Here is a 22497-nt window from a genome sequence, read left to right as displayed (position 1 = left end):
ATAAATAAGTGTGATTTGTGCAGAAGAGACAGCGCACTCTTTATACATTATCTTTTAAGCATGCCTTTTAAAATTTGTTTAGATTAAACAAATATATTTTTGCATTAATTTTCAAAGAAATTAAATCCTTTTAAGCATTTACTGTCTTTTAATTGTTTTGTTTTCATAGCTGACATTTCTAAGTCAAATATTAATTAAATGGAGGTCTTTTCCCCTTTTTTTAGCATTAGTTATTTTATACCCGTGAATTATAAAGCAGTAAGGTTTTTCTGTTTTATCATATATTTCTAAAATAGTAATGTCGTTTTATTTGGGATAGTTTTTAGTCTTTGAAAAACTGAATGGTTCATACTTGCAATTTTAGAAGTAGTATATTGAACAAATTATTTTGTCACCTATCCCTGTTTCCCCGTGTGTTGACTTGTTATGATGAAACTAAACCATTTCCAGAGTCTAAATGGAAATTTTATATAAAGTTTGTCGCTTCTTTTTGCTCTACAAGTTAGGAGGAGGAGGGGGGTGGGGGAAGAGAGAAAAAGTTAAAATTGAAAATGAAATTGATTTTTGCGAATTCAGTGTTTTAAAATTTTCTGCTTGTTTTGAATTAATATTAATGTTGAAATACGAAATGTTAATACCTATATATTAAAAGTAAACTTGAAAACAAACAAGAAAGTTAACATCTAATGTTAACAAAGTATTTTAATATTTTTTTTGCACTGAAATCTTTCTAGCTATTGGCAATTTACTAAAAAATTAATTATTAAAAGACCTAACCTACCTACTGAATAGAAATTTAGATCAGCTTCACTACTAAAAAAAGTTCCATGCCAATATTTTCTTGTAAAATTGTTGGTTTTGGTGTAGTAATCCCCTGGAGGACTCAGTTTCAATTTCATATCTAAAGGATCTGATATCTGGTTATAGGTTTCTCTGGCTCGAGCATGGCGGGGAGATATCACTTTGATCCTTTATTAGGCTTGCCATACAAACATATCTTAGTCTTAAGAAAATGGAAATCTTCATTGTAAATAAATTGCATTATGACATTTTTGAAATAAACAACTTTTTGTGTTGTATACTTTCAAATCAGAACAAGTACTGGCATCCAAAGTTTTATAAACACGATCTTTCATTCGTCTGCTTAAAGCTTTGGGTACTTCTATTACATTTTTATTTACAGAAGATGTAATTTTATATTTCTCAATTAATAATGTATATTGTGTCTTCCCCCAGAGATCCTTGAACTCATATCTACTGAAAATTAGGTTTTATTGTTTTCAAATGTTTCAAATAAAAAAAACTTTGTCTGAATCTCAGACAGATTCGGTTTATAAAGTTTAGTTCAGAGAGTCGGGCTGAGAACACGCATTTTGCAAGCTCTCCCCGCCCTACCCCATGTGTTAAGCTCAGTTCTACCTTCCCCCTCTCTCTCAACTAGTTCCCCTCTCCCCACTGCCCGTGGTCACTCCGCAGTTGGAGGAAAGGGAAGACACTGTAGCCAGAGGGCACCTCGTATTTAGGCCTGGCAATGTGTATGTGTTAACGTATCGGTCAATTGTTAACACAAAAAAGTGAAAATAAAACACTAATGAATTAAAAAATCTAAACTTATGTGTAACCTAATCGCTTTAAATTAATTTAATGAACAATTTATAGTGAAAACACTCTCTAAATCTTTTTGATAATTTATCGGTCTGGCAACATTTTACCGGCGCAAAGTACTCCCGACAAATAAGCTCTCCCATTGGCTAACATTTTTTCGCGTCCCACTATTGGTCAGCTGACCCACACTCACTCAGCACCCTCGGATCCGCCATCTTCACTTCATCATGGCCTGTAGTACGTGTGACAACCCAGAATATTGGTCAAAATTTAAAACAAATTTGGACGCAGCTTTGGATGTTAAGTTTAAAGAATACGATGCGAATATAGCCAAGGTAAGGGATGAGCTTATCCATAGTACTTTTGCCAGTCATAAAACCGAAATAAACGATATTAAATTGAGAGTCTCAGATTTAAATGTTAAAATACAATCTATCGAAGGCATTGAAAATTTCGTCGATGCTAAATCTGTCGCAAGTGAACAAAAAGCGATTAGGACCACGATTACACAACAAAAAGACTATTTAAACTCTGTCGAATCGTCGAGAGAAAATTTCGTTAAATTTCAACTTCTACAAAACTCGATAAGAGAGCAAAGATGTCGCGATTGGAGTTGTAGAATAGTGAACTTTCAGCAGCCATGGAGCCGTGAAAATATCACTGAGTTTATAATATTCAGAAACATTATAAGGCCCACCCTTGAAGCCGCCGTTAAACGAGGGGAATTAGAATATATCCCTTCACATTTTTGTGATATCGTTGAGCGTGCTCATATGCTCCCATATACAAAGGGCCAGATCCCCGTTTTTATATTTCGTTTTATGTCTAGATCCTACCTCGACGCGTGGATGAACAATAAGAAGGCTGTGCTCGACCGTTACAACGCCGAGATCAAGAGGTTCAACCCCAGGAATAACGCGTCACCGGTCCCGTTCTTTCCCAACAGATTAGTCCAGGCGAAACAAGATATGTCAGACCTCAATAGGAAGACCATGACCTTTGTATATGCCACCAACCAGATTTCGAGGGCCAAAGTCGCTGGCCAATATGTTCAATTCCAGCTCAAGAACGGCAGCCGCTGGATACGCTGCCTTAACCCGTTCGGCAAAGACCTGAAGGAAATGGCTCAACCCATACCTGGAAGCGAAGATTTTTTTCTGTCTGAGGCACCGCCAATCCTTCGTTTCAACAAGTTAACGCCTGAGGAAAGGAAAACATTCTTCTCGAACCAAGCTGATTTAACAGAAGATGACTTCCCAAGGCAGTTTAGTACAATTACTGCCCACCCAGCCAGCACGATTCAACATAATTTAACGTCTGCCCCTGCCCCAGTTCTTGAGGACCTGGCTGTGTTTCCTCCCATAAACTCTGCTGCAAGTAGTGCCGCAACTGCAACCGCCGCAACCGCCGCACCTAGTGCCGCACATGCCGCCGTTGTACCAGCTGCACAGTCCGCACAGTCAGTACCTGCCGCCGCCGCATCCGCCGCCGCCGCTGCCGAAGAATTCACTGCCGCACCTGCCGCCGCGCTCACCGCCGCACCTGCCGCCGTGACCGCCGCCATATCTGCATCTACTGCCGCACTTGCCGCCGCGTCTGCCGTCGTACCTGCAGCATCTACTGCCGCACCTACCGCCGCACACGCCGCCACACTTGCCGCCACGTCTGCCGCCGCATCTGCCGCATCTGCATTTGCCGTTGACTCAGCACCTTCTGATCCTGTTGCCACGAGGGCATTTACCGTTGACTCAGCACCTTCTGATCCTGTTGCCACGAGGGCCAAAGCTAGAGAAATCAAGAAAGCAACAAAGGCGGTAATCTCAACATGAAGTTAAGTATCTTGTACGGCGAAAAAAGGTACCTAACTAAAGACATTCAGCATAGTTATTATTTTCGGAACGATTTGAATATTTTTGAGTTAATCCTGATCCATATGACGTGGACTTTTTAGTAATAATAATAATATTATATATACATTACTTAAATTTGCTAGAGCGTCTATGTCGCATATTAATCTTAAAACTATGATCTCAATCATACCTCTATTTTCTTTTCTTTTTTTTCTGCTGATTAGCATATAAAATATATGGAACTTGTATGAAAATGAGTAGGGGGAACTAAACTAGCTTTTAAATGTGTTGCCACCCCCAACACACACATAAACTAAACGCAATCGGAATAAATATAGTAAATATAGTAATTTTTTTCGTTTCAACGATAATATTTTGTATATTAACTATCTTTATTTGTCCATTAATATCTACTGTGTTTCAGATGTCCATACTTGACGTTAAAACGATTCCTCCTGCGGTGCTCCTGGACCAGCTCTACTATGACAAACCTCCCTAATGAACAAATTAACCAGGATAACGGTAACTTAAACGATAACATTGGTCTAAATCTTATGAATCCGATTTACGGCGACTACTTTAATGATTTCGAAAATGAATTCGGAATAAATTGTGTCTTTTCAAGTGAACAAGGTATCGTACAGAAACTGAAAACATTCAATGAAAACCTTCTCAATATTTTTAGTATTAATTGTCAGTCATTACATTCTAAATATAATGATATTGTCTCCACTGTAGACTTCTTCAGGCAACATGATATCCACTTAAATGTTCTGTGCTTTCAAGAATTATGGCTAAATAAGGATGTAAATATGGATTGCTATGGGATTAATAATTATGATTGGCATGTTAAACTCCGATCAAATAACAGGGGGGGAGGGGTGGGTATTCTAGTAAGCAAATATTATAAAGTAGATAAACTATTTGATAAGTTCTCATTTAAAGAAAATATCCTTGAATCTATTTGCTTAAAAATTTCCTACAATGGTCTAAAGTTTTGTTTATTAAATTGCTACCGTCCACCCAATCAGAGTAATGCTGAAATCGAAGAATTTTTTGAACTTTTTTTAGACTTGATTGATAGAATAGCAGCATTAAATATACCATACTTCATTGTAGGAGATTTCAATTTTGACCTTTTTAAAATAAGTAATATAAACAGCAATTCCATGAGAATTATTGAGTCTTTTTCTTTTAACGGTATCATAAATACTGTTACCAGAGCCACTAGAGTTACTAGAACCACTGCAACCCTTCTTGATTTGTTCGGGGTAGGTAACTTTATTCAAAACCTAATGTCATCTTTTGTTTTAACTTCAAAAATTTCCGATCACTTGCCAATTATTAATTCATTCCGAATAGACAAAGTAAATAAACCCAAACTTCCAGATTTTTTTGAAAAAAGAGAATTGAATGATGAAAACTTTGATGCCTTAAACTATGCACTCTACCACACTAACTGGAATCACGTTTTAAGTCAGGACAACACAAACATAGCTTACGATAACTTTATTTCAACCTTTTTGAGACTTTATAATGAAAAGTGTCCAGTTAGAAAAAAACGAAAAAACAAACGTACCCAGCCCCAGCAGCCTTTCATGTCAGATTACTTATTGCGTTGTAGATTGCATAGAGATATTTTGTACAGCAACTTTTTAAATGATAAAACAATTGAAAATGAAAGTATTTACAATGTCTATAGGAATAATTACAATAGGCAAGTGAGAAGAGCAAAGATTGACTATTATAGAAAACAAATAAGAGATGCAAATGGGGATGGGAAAAAACTTTGGAAAACTCTTAAGGAAGTCATTGGGTTTAATAAGTCTTCCCCTGAGTGCACATACCTTCAAGTAGGCCCTAACAAAATTGAAAATGACCAAGAAATAGCTAACGAATTTAATCGTTATTTTAGTCAAATTGGGTCTTCCCTAAGGCCTGAAATTCCTTCCACCCCCAAAAATTTCTTTGAATACTTACCACCCCCATGTCAAGACTCCCTCTTCTTTGAACCATTGTACCCCTTCAAAGTTATTAATATTATTCGTAGCATTAAACCTAAGCGTTCCACAGACATCAATGATGTCTCGATGTATGTTCTGTCTCGCTGTGCTGATACCATTGCCACTCCCCTAACACATGTTTATAATTTATCACTTCAAAATGGCACTTTTCCTGAAAAAATGAAAACTTCCAAAATAGTTGTCCTTCACAAATCAGGTTCACTCAGCGAGGCAGATAATCATCGAGGCATTAGTCTCATTGATAACTTTTCCAAACCCATTGAAAAATATGTCTGTGATACGCTGGTTAAGTTTTTAGAGGATCGGTCTTTTTTTAGCAATCGCCAGTTTGGCTTCATGAAAGGGATCTCAACCTTTCACAATGTACTGAACTTAAGCACAATGATCACCCAAGCACTCAGTCGAAACGCTTCCTGTATGGCCATATTTTTGGACATAAGGAAGTGTTTCGACATGATAAATAGGGACATCCTTTTTAGCAAACTGGAGAATTCAGGGATAAGGGGGGTTGCACTCAAGTGGTTCCGTAGTTATTATGCAAATAGAAAGCAGCGTGTATTTTTTAAGGGCCTTTTCTCCTCTACTATTGAATTCATTATCATTGGCGTACTCCAGGGGTCAGTCCTGGGACCAATTCTTTTTTTAATTTTTATCAATGACCTTGTTTCATGCAGTGAAGAGATCCTAATCAATCTCTTTGCTGATGACGCAGTGGGCTTCATTGAAAAGCAGAATATTATTCAATTAATTAACCTTGCAAGGGAGCTTGTCCCCAGACTGACCCAATGGTACAATGCCAATAAGCTTCTCATACACCCCCGCAAGACCAAATGTATGGTCTTTTCCTCCCCCCGAGAGATACTCACCCCTGCTGAGCTCGCTGCTAAGACCAACTTCGAAGTTTATGTAAACATGAACAATCACAATGAAAATAATGAGTCAAAAATCACTAAGTTGGATCTTGTAAGCGGTACCAACGAGGGTAGTATCAAACACTTGGGAATTCAATTAGACGAGAAAATGAAGTTTTCTTATCATCTTGAAAAAGTCTATAGCAAAGTGTCTAAAATAATTTATAGTATGAAAGTAATGCGTCATTTGTTGGACAAGAAACACCTAAAGCTACTCTATACGTCTTACATTAAGTCGAATATCGAATATTGTTGTCTCCTGTTCACTGCCTGCCCTATGTATCTGTTAGCACCAATTATTAAGCTACAAAAGCAAGCCATTAGAATAATCGAAAACTTGCCAAGCAGAGCTCACACAGCTGAATTTTTTAAATCTAATGGCATACTTCCATTCAACCTATTAATTGAATTCAATGTTTGTAAATTCATGCACGCCTATAAATCAGGCATTTTTCCCAAAATCTTTGAAAACACTTGGAACTTTGTTCAAGACAGACATACGTATGGCACAAGGAACAGGAACAACTTTGCTTACGAACCGGGCACCAATAGAAACTTTCTCCTGCACGCCCCTCTTAACTCTTTCCCAACTATTTTTAACAACCTTCCTCTTGAAATTAAATTAATTGATAATAAAAATATTTTCAAGCAAAAATGTTTTACTTATTACCTAAACAAGATTGAGTTTTAAAATGCAAATATTTTTTTCTTTCTTTTATTCAACAATTGCTTTGCTAATGTTAAAAACTCTGTTCTTTTGAATTTTTGAAATTGAATTTTTGTTTTAACTAAGTTTCTATCCGTACTTTTTAGCCCTCGACTTTCTGTAAGCATTAAACTACTTTGTTAAAATTCAATAAAACAGCATTTCCTTAACCTCATATCTCAACGAATAGGTTCCGTAGGAACCGACACACATACCCAAGTATAGAGTAGCTTGGCATAGTTTGTTTTTTATCCATTTTACTGTTTTACATTTTACATTTTGACTTTATATTATTTTATCCAGCAGCTAACGAATCGCGCAACCTCTATCTATCTATATAATAAAAAAATAACAAAGTTTTGGTTGAATTTTGGCCGAAAATATATTTATTTATTTAAATTTAGATATCGAAATTTATTATGATGACTATCGCAGACTGGTTAAGCTCATGAATAGTGGGCATAGCCATCTATTCGTCGTAGTCGCTGGAGTCGTCGACGCCGTCTGGTTCCTGATGGAGTAGCTCCTCCAGAAGGTCCTGCTGGACGGTGACCAGGCGGTCCATTGTGGCGATGGCATCCATGTTAGCCTGGAAGGAACGGGCGTACGTGGGCATTACTGATATTAACCTCACGACTAACCCATAGTTGGAATACATCATGCGGAGGACCTCCTCATCGATGGCATCGTTGCGGAATCTCCTCCACATCAGCATGTCGCCCTCGTGCACAACGCCCATCAACCTGCGCTTGACCATAAACCAGAGGTCCAGACAGCGCCTGTCTACCCCCGGAAATGGGAGTAGATCAGGCACTGCCGCGAGGTTTAGCAGCTGCTGGACGCCGTGCACGGGTACAGGATCATCGACTTCATCGCTAGAATTGAGCATAGCGATGAGCTCCTGCACCTGATCATGGAGGGGAACATTTTCCTCACCCCCAGCCTCCTCCGGAATTTCCGGCGCCCCGTCTGGTATAGCACCTTGACCTTGTCCTACTTCTTCTTCTTGATCTGACATCTTGGAAACAATTGAACCTTGACCTTACCTACCCCATATTTATACCCCCTTTGTGTTTTAATACCATGCATTATGCAATCTTTAATTTAAATTATTAATTAGTAATACACTTTCCCCACTTCCGTTTCCCGCGCAATTTTCCCCTATGCTTCACAACCAATTGTTTCCCTCCCGCCCTTTTTTTCTTTTATTCTACTGTGCTATACCAGGAAACCACTCTTCCCCCCACCCCCTATTTCCTCTCCCCACCCCCCCCCCTATGCACATACCAAACGATAAGCGCCGCTCCGTCTGTCTGGCTGGTAGCCACGACCGCGCACAAACCACTCACCACGCCCCATTTTCTTCTCCTCGTTTTCCCCCCCCTCCTCCCCTATACCTTTTAAATTCCTTGATTTCTCTCCCTTATTTAACTAGTCTCTCACTTCATCAACCTATACTTTTTATCCTTATTTTTTTGATGCTAATGCAAAATTATTCCATAGCAACATATTTACAGACATCCTATTGCTTTATACATCTTTCAAATAATAAAATAAAAGTTCATAGCAAGATATCTAGGATTTTATTAATTAAAACAAATCGATGAATTTATGGTACATTTTAAAATTATATTTATCTCTTTTTTTTCAAATTTTAACAGTATTATTTCTCACAAAACAGTTTTTTCAATAGCCATATCAGACACATCTTGTAAACGATTTTGCAGCTTTTTTTTCTGTTGATTATTGTTGATTTTTGTGTATGTTTTGCGGATGTTTTCGCGGATATTTTTGCGGATATCTTGTATATGAAGTCGTAGAGAACTTGACCATAACTGGTCCTGACCGGTAATGGCCACTTTCTGGAGCTAAAGTTGGAGACAGGCCCCCTCTTGTGCAGTTATCCGCTGAGCAATTTCACCCAATTTAGTTTCATGATACTCCATATCTTTGTTTGGGTTGTACAGAGTGAGTGCCAACTCGGTTTCTAGATAACCTTGCTGGTATAGTAGACGGGCTACCTCACGACGCACTTCCTCACTGACATTGTCACCATTAACTATATTGAGAAGTCGTTGATATGTTATTGTCAATCTATTGCGTAGCGGCTGCCACATTTGTTGGTATTCTTCCTCTCCGAACATTTTCGTGCCTAAACAACAGTAAGATTAAAACTCCACTAAAAGCTAAGCTATGACCAAATTGTGCGCGCAATAGCACGCCACAGTCTTTTTATCTTACCATGACCCACTTTCACCCTTCTCTTTCAAAAAAAAGTGAGATTAATAGATTAATGTAAACGTTTTCGAGCACAAACCACTCTCCCCTCACCTCCCCCCCCCTCTCCCACCCCCCCCCCCATATTGATGCCCCATTCACAGCTATGCTGTGACCAGTTCTCAAAACATAAAAATCAGATTCCGGAGGAATCGAACCTTACACATTTAGGGACACATTCCCATTATCTCAAAATACCAAAATCAGATTCCGTAGGAATCGCACATGACCTATCTTTATTTTGTACATTTGTACATCAGAGGATTATTATATCCCTTCTCAAGAAATAAAAATCAGATTCCGTAGGAATCGAAACCAATCATTACACCTTGTTCACTTAGGTACATGATACGTTATATATTAGAGTATCTTATTTTATTTTTGGATTTTTGGATTGGACCAGCGTTATCGCGATATTTATCGTTATCCTGTAATTATTGGTGTGGAGATGTCCTTAGACCCGGACATAACTCCACTCTATAATGAAAATAATTTGTTACAAAGGAATCTGTCTAGGTAGAGCTGAAAAGGGATCACAACGGGAATAGCGACTTCTTTTGAAGGTTTTGGTTCCTTAATTGTTCCGAATTTACGCTTGGAGAAGTTGCAACTGATAGTAGGAGGATGTCTGAAATACACAGCAAGATATTGTATTCTATCATTGTTAAGATTATTTATTATTTATTTGCACATATAACATTGTATCGGCTTGGCAAGCGTCAAAGTACACCAGTGGCTCCACAACCCTAAATGGGTTATGCCAACTATCTGGTACAATGTTGCATGGAATTTTTCTTGTAAAATGTTATCTTCATCCTATTTGAACTGGCCTGGTAACTAGGTGGAGACGAAGTTCGGCCAATTCCATGCTAGGTACTTAATAATAGTTATTATGTATATTGTTATCAAACCTGCATCAAACATAACAAAACAGAAGAATCAAACCAATCAAAGCATAGTAACTTAATGTATGATATATATCTAATAAAATATGTTGTACCTTTGAGGAAAATAAATCTTATCTTATCTTATCTAAATTCAACTTGAGAATAAAAAGCAAAACTAAACTAAAATAAAAATGTGGAAGTGTTGAGAGGCCTACTGTTGCAAACTCTATACAAGAGTTGAAGATTAGTAACCTGTAAAACTCTTACAGACAGCCCCCCTCCCCTCCCCCCCACTCCACTTTACACAACTTTATAATTTAGATTACAACATCTTGTTGAAAGGGTTTTCTCTCCTGTCCGCTTTCCTTCTGCTCTGCATTATATTCTGCACAGCAGGGACGAAAGGATAGGTGTATATTTTTTTTCTTAAATGGTGGATCCAAAAGCGACTTCTTTTTCAGTAATCACCTTTTTAATACCTATAACTTTTCTTGTTTCAAAAGTTGGTCTTTTCAAGTTACAATTAAAATTTTCCTAATATTGTACAATGTACAAACCATTTTTGGAATGTTATTATTCATTTGCGTTATTAAAAACTATATGGTTAACGTTTTAACTACAAGTATTCCTTTATTCTTGATTCACTGGACTCACATCAATATAAAGTTAGCTTGCATTAACTTATCTACTTACCTAGATAAGGCCATTTATAATTGGTTTCTGAACATCTTATATAAGGTTAGGACAAGGAATTCTTTTTAGAATTATTGTAAAGTTTCTCATGTTTGTAAGACCTAAGCATTCAGTTCAGTTGATATTGAAAAATTTCTGCTATGCGAATAAGAATTGCCCTTGTTAAAAAATAATAATAATAAAAATAGTAAAAAATAAACCTAATTTATACTAATAAGTAAATGTTAGAATTAAAGTTAACAACCCAAACAATTAGATGATGTTGCTGGTTTGTAATTGTTTTCAGTTTCTGTGGTATATTAACCTTAAAAATGTGTTTTTGTTTCCAATTTTAACAAGTAAACCATTTTCTCCACAGTAAATATACGTCATTTACTTGGACAATTCATTTTAGAATTATTGTTTTTCTTAATCTTAGTAACTCATGTTCGTTTTCTGAATTGTGCCATATCTTATATAGAACTTCGTCCTTAGCCTCAAGGGTAATTGGGTCTTCTAAATTTAAGCCTCAGGGGCTCAGCAGCTTGTTAATAACGATAACGCTGCTGTGCTCCTGGGGAATTAGTTTAGGGTTTAGATTTAGAATGGTGTTATTTTTCTTGACCCCTTCTTGATGGGTTAATAGCCAAAAACAGTCTTGAAGGAGAGAAAACATACATCAAACGTTTTGCTTAAGTCAAAGCAATTAACATTATTTGACTCCAATTGCATCAAATTAGAATCTAATCTAATTTCAAAGCATTGGTATCTTTTGAAAACAATTTAGCTAGTGCTTTGATATTTGTTGCATTTTGATTGTGGCATCAAGAGATCTTTCAACTTTTATATTTATATTTGTATTTGTGTCACAGCTATAGGGTTATGTAAAATATTTTATGATAAAATCCTTTAAAAATCATTTCGAGTGTTAAAATTAAAAATCGGTGAGTGGTTTATGACGAAGAGTTATTAAGTAAATTAATGGGAATTGGTAAGGAGAATGCTTTGGTGCTAAAACAGCCGCTTTTATTCATTCTGTTTAACTGTGACTTGCAAGAAAAGATCCTCTAATAAAAGGGTTATTTAACAAAATAAGTAGATGTTATACTTTGCGATGACTATTTTTCAAATCTTTTAAAGCTTAATCCCTGATAATTGTGAAACATCTAAACCTCTTGGCTCTGTTATGGGATTGAGAGTACAATAACAGATTAATCTGCAAGACTATCTTCCCCCCTCTATTTATAAAAGTGGAATTTCATACTGTGTACAAAAATTGGGGGAATTTATTTGAAGCATCATTGGCCTATTCCTGTATCCGTGACTGGGCCCAGCCAAGCCCTCTCTGGAAAACTTTATATTGCAAGAGAGTTTGCCAGATATAATCCTTCACATCATGGAGGGGATTAGTTCACACAATTAAAATACATTTCTAACTTGTTAGCTTTTATTTAGAATAAGATGAATACAAGTAGATAGGTGTCATTATTCGTTTGATGCTTAGAAGCTTAGTTACACCTTAATAGTAATATTCTAATCAAAGAACAAGTCAGCTGATTTATTTGTTGTAAAATAATGATTGTACATAATCATTAGATTAACATATCTTTTTGTTTTAGATTCACCCTGAAGTTTTATCTGCCAGATCCGAGCCAGATGGAGGAAGAATACACAAGATACTTAGCTGCGCTACAGGTTAGCATTTTCATTATTGTTTTAAGTAAAAAATGATTTTAAAGAAAACCAAAAAATCTTAAGTATTTTAATTTCATTATTGCTTTACTTTAGATCAACTTAGGTTGGGTTATATTTGTTCATCCCCGCAGTATTAGGGCAACCTGCAGTGGTTAGGTATGTACCCTCCACCTTATTTATAATTCATTTTTTAAAAAGGGGTTAAGGTTTTAGAGCTCGACAAGGAGCCTTGAAGGTAAGCGCAATTAGTTTATCAGTATGATTTCTTATATAAACAAAACTCCATCCTCAATGTTATGGCAAAAATATTTAGTGGATATAAATAATGTTATTGGATTGACCCCTCTGGTTGATGAAAAGTGCATCTAGCAATATTTCTTATTTCTTTCCTAACAAATACTTTATTACTCCATAATATTGCTATCTAGATAACTGGAAAATTAGGTTAGGTTAAAAAATAATCTTAGTGCAGCTACTATATCTTCTATAACTATGTCCAAGAACCAATGTTAAGTTTTTACTGTATTACAATTTACTATTTAGTTTCCTCGTTGTTATTGTTGTAAACTAAACTATATGCTTGTCAAAATATTTTATTTTAGCATGAAGAGAAATTTTAGAAAATTTGTATTTCTCCTTGAAATAATATTTGAATATTCGTCAAAGTTTTGTGGAACATTAGAGAGGGAGAGAAGGACAATGCATTTTCAATCTTTCTGCAAAGTTGTGGGGGGAAAACGGATACGACAATAGAATGAAATGTAGAATGTTCAAAATAAAGTTTGCTGTACTTTCACTTTATTGGTGCTAATTATGGAAGATGTCCCAGAATTTACCCTAAATGTTTGAATCCCAGAGATCCTAAGGGTTAAGACAGTGGACTATAAATTGATGTTAACACTCAATAATGTTATTGTTAGAAATGTACTTATAGTTTGTAATACCTAATCAAACAACTTTTAAAGTTGTAAAGTCTACAAATGAGAGAACGTGTTTCTATAACTTTGGGTATCCGTTCAATTTAAAGTACAATGTCCTTATCTGCTTTGCTGTTTCAATTTGTGTAAATTAAGTATTAGTTATTAAGGTTTTTAATACCTTACTTGTCTTTCCCTAACTCTAGATGAGATTTGGAAGTGTAAACCTTGTAAATCTTGGAAGTAAATCTTTTATCTTCAGGTTTGCATGGTCTTATCGAGGACTGTAACTAAAATATACACCATATAAAACATGATTAAAATAAAACAAGGATGACCACCACCATGTCCAAACACTCCTGTGCCTTTAAGGAAATACGTACTTAAGATCTGTAATTTTCTTCTTGTGTATTAAAACCCAAAAGAAGTGCGACTGGCATACAATTTTTTTGCGTTCTCTTATCGAAATGGCATGTAAAAAGGGCTGAAAAAAAGGCTGCAATTGTGTTTTTGTAGATATTATTATTAGTTTCTAAGCAAAAATATATATCAAAGTACAAACACACTTCTATTGCGTTTGATACTGTTGTGAAAAAAATGAATTAGATTTGTAAAAAATTTGCAAGTCAAATGATAAAAATAGTTTTGTTTGCGTCCACTAAACAAAAAATTCTGGGAAATCCGTTGATTTTCTGATGTAAACAAGAATGTCCAATAAATGTAGTTGCGCAGAAAATCATTGATTTATTTTTTTTAAATGATAAATAATCTAACAAAAAGATTATGAATTTACATTGCCTCAAGGTTTTAAACCGTTAGTGTGTGTGAGGCTAAAAGGTTCCATCAGGAATTGATACAATCTTTTACTTATCATTTGTTACCTAGTAATATAGCTTTTCATAAGATAATTTTGTTAAAGATAAGCTGTATAATTATATTATCAAAAAACAAAGAATAAATTCAGCATGCAATCTTAAAGCTTTTTCCTTAACTACTGGAAAATGCATGTTTTCATTGCTGCGCCTGATGCTTTGTTTTTTCCTGTGCAGAAAAGAAATTGTTTACAATTATTGACAAAATTGCAGGGTTCAGGGAAAGATGAAAAACTGGATATTTCTTTAAATAGTATGTTGAATAAACAAACATTTCTACTGTATTTTGCTTATGTTTAACGAAATAATTTCATTGTAATATGTATGCTACCATTTAGTTTTCTAAATATGACATAATGTAAGTATTCGAACTTGTTTAAAAGTATTACCATGATAGTTCAAACTAACTATTACCTATTTCTATATTTAAAGAATTCTTTATATTGATTTCAATTTTCAGCCCATTTACTGATTACCAAATCTGACTGAAATATCTGTGCGTATGAATAGGGCACACAGCCTAAAATATTTCAGCTTTGCAACATTAATTGGTTTACGCATTTTTCTTTCTAGTAAGGAGCAAAAATTCTTTGCATTTTTTTATTCAAATTTTCTTTCTCAAACATTGAGATTTGTTTTTAATAGCCCGGCTTTATTGTAATTATTGTTTTTTTTGACAAGAGAAAATTTGAGCTTGTCAAGCAAAACTTTAATGTAATTACAGAGTATTGCAAATAAATGTTTTACTTTACAATATTATAAGCGAAGCAACTCTATAATCAAGTCCTAAAAATGTAAGTATGTCCATAATATATCCTGTATCAAGCAGTTTTTCAACAAATTTACTTACAATTTTGCTTCGACTCTTATACTTTTATATTCTGATTATTCAGTTCTGACACTATACAAGTGTTAATGTCCGTTTGTCCTGCCGTTTCAGTCTTCGCTTTTATGGATGTTGTCAATCTTGTTACACATTAAATGCGTCCTTTTAATATACTATTAGATCACAGGAATTAAGATTCCTATCTTTAACTTCTATTTTGTTATGAATAGTTACAGTCTTTATAAGTTCAAATATCTGCAAATAGCTAATTAATATTTTCATTGATTTTGCTCACAAATGGCTTTAATAATAATTTTTTTTTATAAATCTAGCATAATTTTTTCATAAAATAAGATTGCAAGGTCGTCTGATTTTAAAAATTAATTGTGCCCTAACAAATCATAGGAGGGTTTTACCCCAGGAAGGGAACGAACATTGGACTTAAAATTTGACTGGTACAACGCTCTTTCATTCATTGTCTAAAAACTTTTATAAAATCTTGATTGCTTGTTTTGTACCATCAGTTTCTAAACCTTTCAATTAATAGTCTAAAAATGTGGTAAGTGTGTTTATCATCATTAGGATGTACTTCAATTAATCGTCTAGTGTCTTGACCCTTATGATTCCTAATTTTGGAATGAAGACAAATAGCAATTTTCCCCCCTCCTTTTTTCCCAGCCGTTTAAAGTCTGGATTCATGTGAACAATGTTTAATATCAATAGCACACAAACTCACCATCATCCAATTACTTAAATATATATAATTTCAAACAAAATGAATGTTGAGAAAATAACAACAGGAATGAATGCAACAGGAAATTTAATTTAAATTAAAACCAACTTTTAAATGAAAAAAATAACTTATCTCATTTTGTTGAAAAGAAACCCAGATAAATTATAATATACTGAAAAATTTTCATTTTGCATTTTGTTTTTATAAAGTTGCCTTTATAAGAAGGAAAAGTGGTGATAACTTTATTAAAACTTAGTCAATTAAACTTTTATAAATGAGATACATTAATATTCAAAAGAACAGCTACCCTTGAAACAGTATTTTTCCGTAGGTTTGTCCTTCATTCCGTGATTTTATCAAGGGGGGGGGGGGGAGGAGTTTTGACACATTTGCGTAAACCTGGACTGAGAGGATAGGTTATAAAAGATAAAATCTCATTCTTATATGATGAACGTTACGAAGTTTTAAGATTTTTTGGTTTATCTTTTATAACCTATCCTCTCAGTCCAAAGATAAAGCCTATACAGTTTACGCAAATGTGTCAAAACTTTTTATTGTCCTTGAAATATGTTTTTGGCTTATTGATGCTTCATTACTCATGGACTTACACATCCTTGTAATTATATTTTATTATAAGTTTTACTTAACTTTACTTTTTCAATTTATTCAATACAGTTTTCAGTTATCAGAATGAACTTGTCAACTATATTATCAACTCTTTTTAGTTTATACAGGGAGGGAAAGGACATGGGATGGATAATTATGCAGGTACCAAAAGTTTGTAAGAGCAATCTCATTTGTCATTAAAATATTTAGGATACTTTTCTTGAATTTTTATCACGACATGATTTTAATCTATTGAAGAAGTAATTTTGATGTTCATAATTTTATGCTCTACCTATTATCTGATCCTTTAGATCCCTGAGTTTAAAGTACATTTTGTATTTTTCTGGTGCTGCTGTGCTAATTGTAAATGGCACAAATTAGCTCCTAATCAGTTTTATTATCATTTTTATCACCTTCTTATAGTGCACTTGGGGTGGCTGGAAATGGCAGTTTATCAAGATATCTAGGTTGCAGATTAGGATGGCTCGTTTTGCAAAATTCTCTAAAGATTAGATTGGGTCGACTTTTTAAGAAATGCAAAAAAATTGTCTATGGTTATATAAATAAATTTTTGTCAAATTACTTGCTTTATCTAATTTTTTATCTAAGGATCCTACATTATTGATCTTAGATGCGAGCGTAATGGTTTTAAAATACACAGGGAGGGAAGAATTGCAAATTACACTAGGACCCAGTTTTCTAATTTGTTGGCTTAAAAGTTTTTTTTGAATCTCTATTGGTTAGTCTAATTCTATTGGTGATCAAACTCCTAAACCAACTATTTAAATCGACAGAAGGGGTAATTCTGTTAATTGTTATGTGGGATGTACATCAATTAAATTTACCGTTCATTGTCTTATCTCTAAAATTCTTGAAATAATACTATATTTGGATCTTACCTACGACTCGTAATTGTCAAGTTCAATTAATATATTACTTCCTTTATTTTAACATAAATTTAAATTGATGCATCCTAATGGAGAGTAGAAGGAAAGAGTTGGGATGGTGCATTTAACAATTTTCAACTAAACACATTAAGTGTAAAGTTTTGGACAAGTAGTTTGTAAAATTTATGCATAATATTTACCTTTTTATTATACTTTCAAAAGTGATAAATGCTAAATAGATTATAAAAGATTTTGAAAAGTTTTACAAAATATCTATACAATTTTTAGCATGCTATTCAACCTATATTAATTTTGGACAAAATGTAGCCATCATCGCCAGGTGGTCAACTGGTTTAAGTGCGCCATTTCGAGGTTATTTTCAGTCCTCAAAAATGCATTGTCAGCCACCACCTTTTTCCTAGTATTTTCACTCAAAACTAAAACTGAACAGATTCGTGGTAATTTTTTACACATCATTAATATGCTAGCTGTTGTGTTAAAATCTTAAACTGTAAATTATACTGATGCAAAAAATTATTTCACCTGATACATCATTTTAAAAGGGATAATTTTATCCCTTGTTATTGCAAGTGTACATCTACCTTCTTATACCTTAAGAACCCCGAGTTTTTTGGACCCTCAACCATGAATATGAAGTCAAGGAGCAGCTGAGTATGAGTATAAATATAATGTAATGCATGCATTCTCTAATAATTCTATATCCCATCTTTTCTGCCAGTTTCATTCCAATAGAATGCCAACATGGATTAAGAGAGTTAAGATAACCATGTCCTGTAGAGCTAATGGTAGGTCGGTTGGTTCGTAAGAATGTTCGTCCGTTACGGATAGCTCTAGTCATTATTTTAAAATTGTTCTATCGAATTTAAACAATGCATACCTAATGATTACTCAGTTTATTTCAAATTAACAACTCTACAATCTTAACCTTAAAGACATTAAATCCATTTTAAATACCTATTACTTTTTAGCTATTTTACGTAAATTTTATATGCTAAATTTTTGTTATTCTTTTGAATTTATGTTTATAGAACTTCCTCTTTAAGGATTTAATCATTTTACGTAACTATTTACCCTATTCAATGAATACATAAATCAGAGTAAATGACGTAATTCAATCATAATGGAAAAGTAATTGAAATTTATGGAAAGTTTCTGGGCTAAAATTTTAAATAATTTATTCACTTTAATACTTTGCTATAAACTTTATATTAAAATAATTTTGTAGCAAAATTAAAAAGTTACACTTTTATGGTTTAAAGTTATAGTTTTCAAAATTCAAAGTCAATAAAAATGTGGCTCAGCTTAGAATTTTATAAAAATAACGAGAAAAAAGATTGATTGGCTGCAATTGTGGGTTATTAATCTGCGGCCTTTGCTTCTTGTTCATTTTTTTGGAAGCTGCTGTTAAATTTGTTCATATAAAATTCAGATCAGCTGCGAAGTGTTGAGTATAAAGCATTAGCGACGGCGTTTTTTGTATGTAAGTAAAAAACGAAGAATATTGTGTTAAAAAATATGTAAAACCGTCGATAAGGTTTTTTCGGTCGGTGGCATGAAAAGACTAATGGAAGAAAAGTGCAACTTGTGTGTAAAATAAATCACAGATTAAAACTTTTTTACCTCGAATATAGGAAAAAGTAAATTTGCAGAAAAACATACTTAAACGACTGAAACAAAATTTCTGTTTTGATTAATTTGTTTCGCTTTTTTTTCAATTTCATAAAAAGAACATTGCATCTACGTAATATGTATAACCTAACCTAACCTAAGCTGATCTAAAGTAATAAACAAACAAACGAAAACTGTGCTTTCGGGGTTTCTGTGCTTGACCAGGCATCTTTAGGGAAACCGACCATTTATCAGCTTATTTTACTTTTCCTCAGAAACAAAGTTTTTGGTGAGTATGAAGGTCATTCTTCTCTTTTTAAAGTTTCACTAGAACCAATTCTATCAAAGAGATGTAGGGTTAGTGTTATAGATAGATAGATAATTCAATTACTGTTTGTTTTCTTGCCTAGAGTCTATGCCTGTCAATAATTGAGGTTGGATTTTTTCTAGTCAGTGAAGGATTTCATAGTCCTCGTTAAATTGCCAGTATGTAAAGCATTAAATAGAGATACATTTTTTTATTGATCTGTAGTTTATCTAATAGAACCCAGGGAGAGAAAGGACATTGTAAATTACACCAATAACCAAAGTTTTTTAACCCCATTATCCTATTTGTTAGCTCAAAAACTTTGGGTACTTTTATTTCATTTTATTGGTTGCTTCTAATCCAGCTGTGTCCTAACAATTTAAATCTACAGAAAGTTTAGTTTTGTTTATCATCATTGGGATGTGATATCTATTTTCTTTTCCCTGTCTAGAACCTATTGTTATCGAATGATAATATTAAAATATTATTGATAAGAAATATGGCTGGCACAGGCTGCAGAGTCGGGTACACTGGTACAGTCTTGTATAAGGATAATCATATTCTCATCCAATACATTTATCGGAAAATGTTTTGTTTCTCCAATACTTCTATTGAGCCAAACAAAAGTTCTAAAGCTATAAACTTTTCACTCACAAATTTTCAAGGCAATTTTATTAAAATTTTTTGTGTTTTTTGAAAACATTGGTTAATATTTTTTTTTCTGTGGATTTAAGGAATTTTTATAAAGATCTTTAGAATAACGTTTACAACCTGGTTTTATAAAGCGGAAATTATTCGGATTCGAAGCCGTCATGGATAAATTCTAGCTTATATTTTCATTTTAAAAACTAATTCTGTTTTATTTCTCAAATCTATATTATTATTCCTCTCAAATATTAAAAGTGACGTAGTAAGAGAAAATTATCTTGCAGAGGTTGCGTGATTTTATGTATAGATTTGAGCCAAATAGAAAATCTAATAAAAATAGTTCTTATTGCTGGGAAAGATATTAGAAGTTAGATATATCCATAATACAAATTAGCATGATTTTTGTCTGTCTGAAACTTAAGATCCCGATGACCACCTGACCGAAAAGGTTGTGCTTTCTCAGGGTATATAGATACTGGTCTGCGGAGGTTTTAAGCTATTTTCTTTGAGGTTGGGAGGGTAAACCACACCTAACCCCTCAAAAAATATAAAAAAAAAGCAACCCCAAAATATAATATGGGGTGTAACATGTGGTGCAACTTTTCTAATTTAAGTATTTTTAATATATTTTTTTTGTTTAGATAAAACGAGATCTAGCCTCTGGTCAGTTGAATTGTAATGACAATACTGCAGCTCTTATGGCATCATATATAGTGCAAGGTAATATTAATTTTATGACAATTGATAGCCAAGTACAACTTTAAGGAATTTCTAGCAGGCAATGATTTTCTGTTTATATTTATTTAACTTTGCGTAAACTGACGAAATTTACGCAAGCAAAGTTTTACCCTAAGAAATTTAACTGTTATGGATGAAACAAATAGATACATTGCTTACAATGTGGTCGGGTTGTTCCTACAGTGTGTTACTATTGATCCAATTGCAAGTTGATATTCTTATATTTTTAAATATTATTTATCCATCGATTAAATTGCTAGTTTTTCGTTTTGGGCATTTTCTCACCTCTAGATGTTAGGGGCGTAACTTATAGTAACAAATAAAGTATAATTATGATAATGTTTTTATTTAATTAATAAGACTTAAAACACCTTAAGCCTTTTTTAAATGTTTATAACTAAAAATAAACCTTGCAAATTTTACAAGGAAAAGCTAAAGATTAAAGTCCTCCAAGTTGTCAAGTTTAAACAATGCCAAAAGTTTTTTTTTCCTAATTTTGTTTGACTTACCATCGTCTTGTCTTTTGAAAAGTTGTCAACCTAGTTTTATATCTTTTTTGCATTGTCCCGTTTTAACTATTGGAATATAGTAACCCTCCCCCCCCCCCCGTCACACAAACTTAACTAATAACTAATTGGCCGATTTCTTGGCCTATAAATGGCCATAAATCATTACCATACAATTGCACACTTTTTGACTTCCATTCAAAGTTTAACACAATTATCTGGCCTTAAGTTGATGTTAATAGCAATGTTTAAAAGTATTTCTCGATTTTCAGTTTTAAATAAAACTGAATATCATTTATGAAAAGTAATTAATTCAAAATTAAATTATAAACTACAGATACGGCGGTGTGTCAATAAAAAAGACGGTTCTGTCGCTGTTTTAGAGTTTTATATTGTATTATATTTTTTAAAACCTAAATTAAAATTCTAGCGCGTTAACTCTTAATTGGTTTTATCCCATTTTAATTTTTATCTCTGTTCAATGTGTATAATGAATAAAATGTAAAGAATTTACGGGGCTAAATGAGGTAAAGATAGAAAAATTCAAGGTATTCAAACAGAGATTATATAAGATGACAGTGTCAGTACATATCCTTTATACATGTCCCTTTGTCCCGATGACAGGCAAATTTTTGGTCCGATTGTGTACAGTATGTAATACTAGCGGCTATGCCCCTAGAGGCCATTAATGGCCCTTAAAGAGGGGGGGGGGTGTAAGTCTCTTATTGGAGTAGGGCATTTTCTTCTAGGGATGATTTCTCTTAGAAGGGTTGCGGTACCTTGCCCCAAAATAGGTGCAAACCTTCCCAGGACCTATAACAGCTATACTGTAAAGGAAAACTATATCGGTTAAACGGTTAGCAAGATTCTTTGGTGCATTCAGACATACAGACAATTACCTTGTTACTTTAATATAAGGATATAGAAACGGCTTTTTTAATTGGCATTTAAAATTTAAAGTTATTTATCAAATGCAAGAAACAAATATTTTCAAAACAAAATGTTAAATTAACTTTAGAAGTAATATTGAAATATTTATTTCCTAAACTTGAGTACATTTTCTGACTATAGAATACCTGTAACACTTATAATAACAAACACATGGACAAAACAAGGATGAGAAAGTACATTACTGCAGATTAGGAAATCAACTATTCTAGAAAAGATATGTTAGTGTAAGATCGCGTAAGCCAAGGAACTA

General features: G+C 33.8%; 1 protein-coding gene across 5 annotated transcripts in view; it reads left to right on the top strand.

The window, feature by feature from the left end:
* The window catches only part of Cdep (Chondrocyte-derived ezrin-like domain containing protein), a 153706-nt gene that overhangs the window by 38406 nt on the left and 92803 nt on the right, over positions 1-22497 (top strand). For all 5 annotated transcript variants that reach the window (XM_080150679.1, XM_080150678.1, XM_080150677.1 and 2 more), the window contains exons 4-5: positions 12552-12627; positions 20694-20772. In XM_080150679.1, the coding sequence (XP_080006805.1) occupies positions 12552-12627; positions 20694-20772 (155 nt within the window). The remainder of the gene's footprint in view (positions 1-12551; positions 12628-20693; positions 20773-22497) is intronic.

The sequence above is a fragment of the Acartia tonsa genome, chromosome 2, assembly GCF_053477335.1.
Source record: "Acartia tonsa isolate MP-2025a chromosome 2, ASM5347733v1, whole genome shotgun sequence".
NCBI classification, from domain to species: Eukaryota; Metazoa; Arthropoda; class Copepoda; order Calanoida; family Acartiidae; genus Acartia; species Acartia tonsa.
Note: the sequence above shows the minus strand (reverse complement) of the source record. Positions and strands in the feature narration are given on the sequence as shown.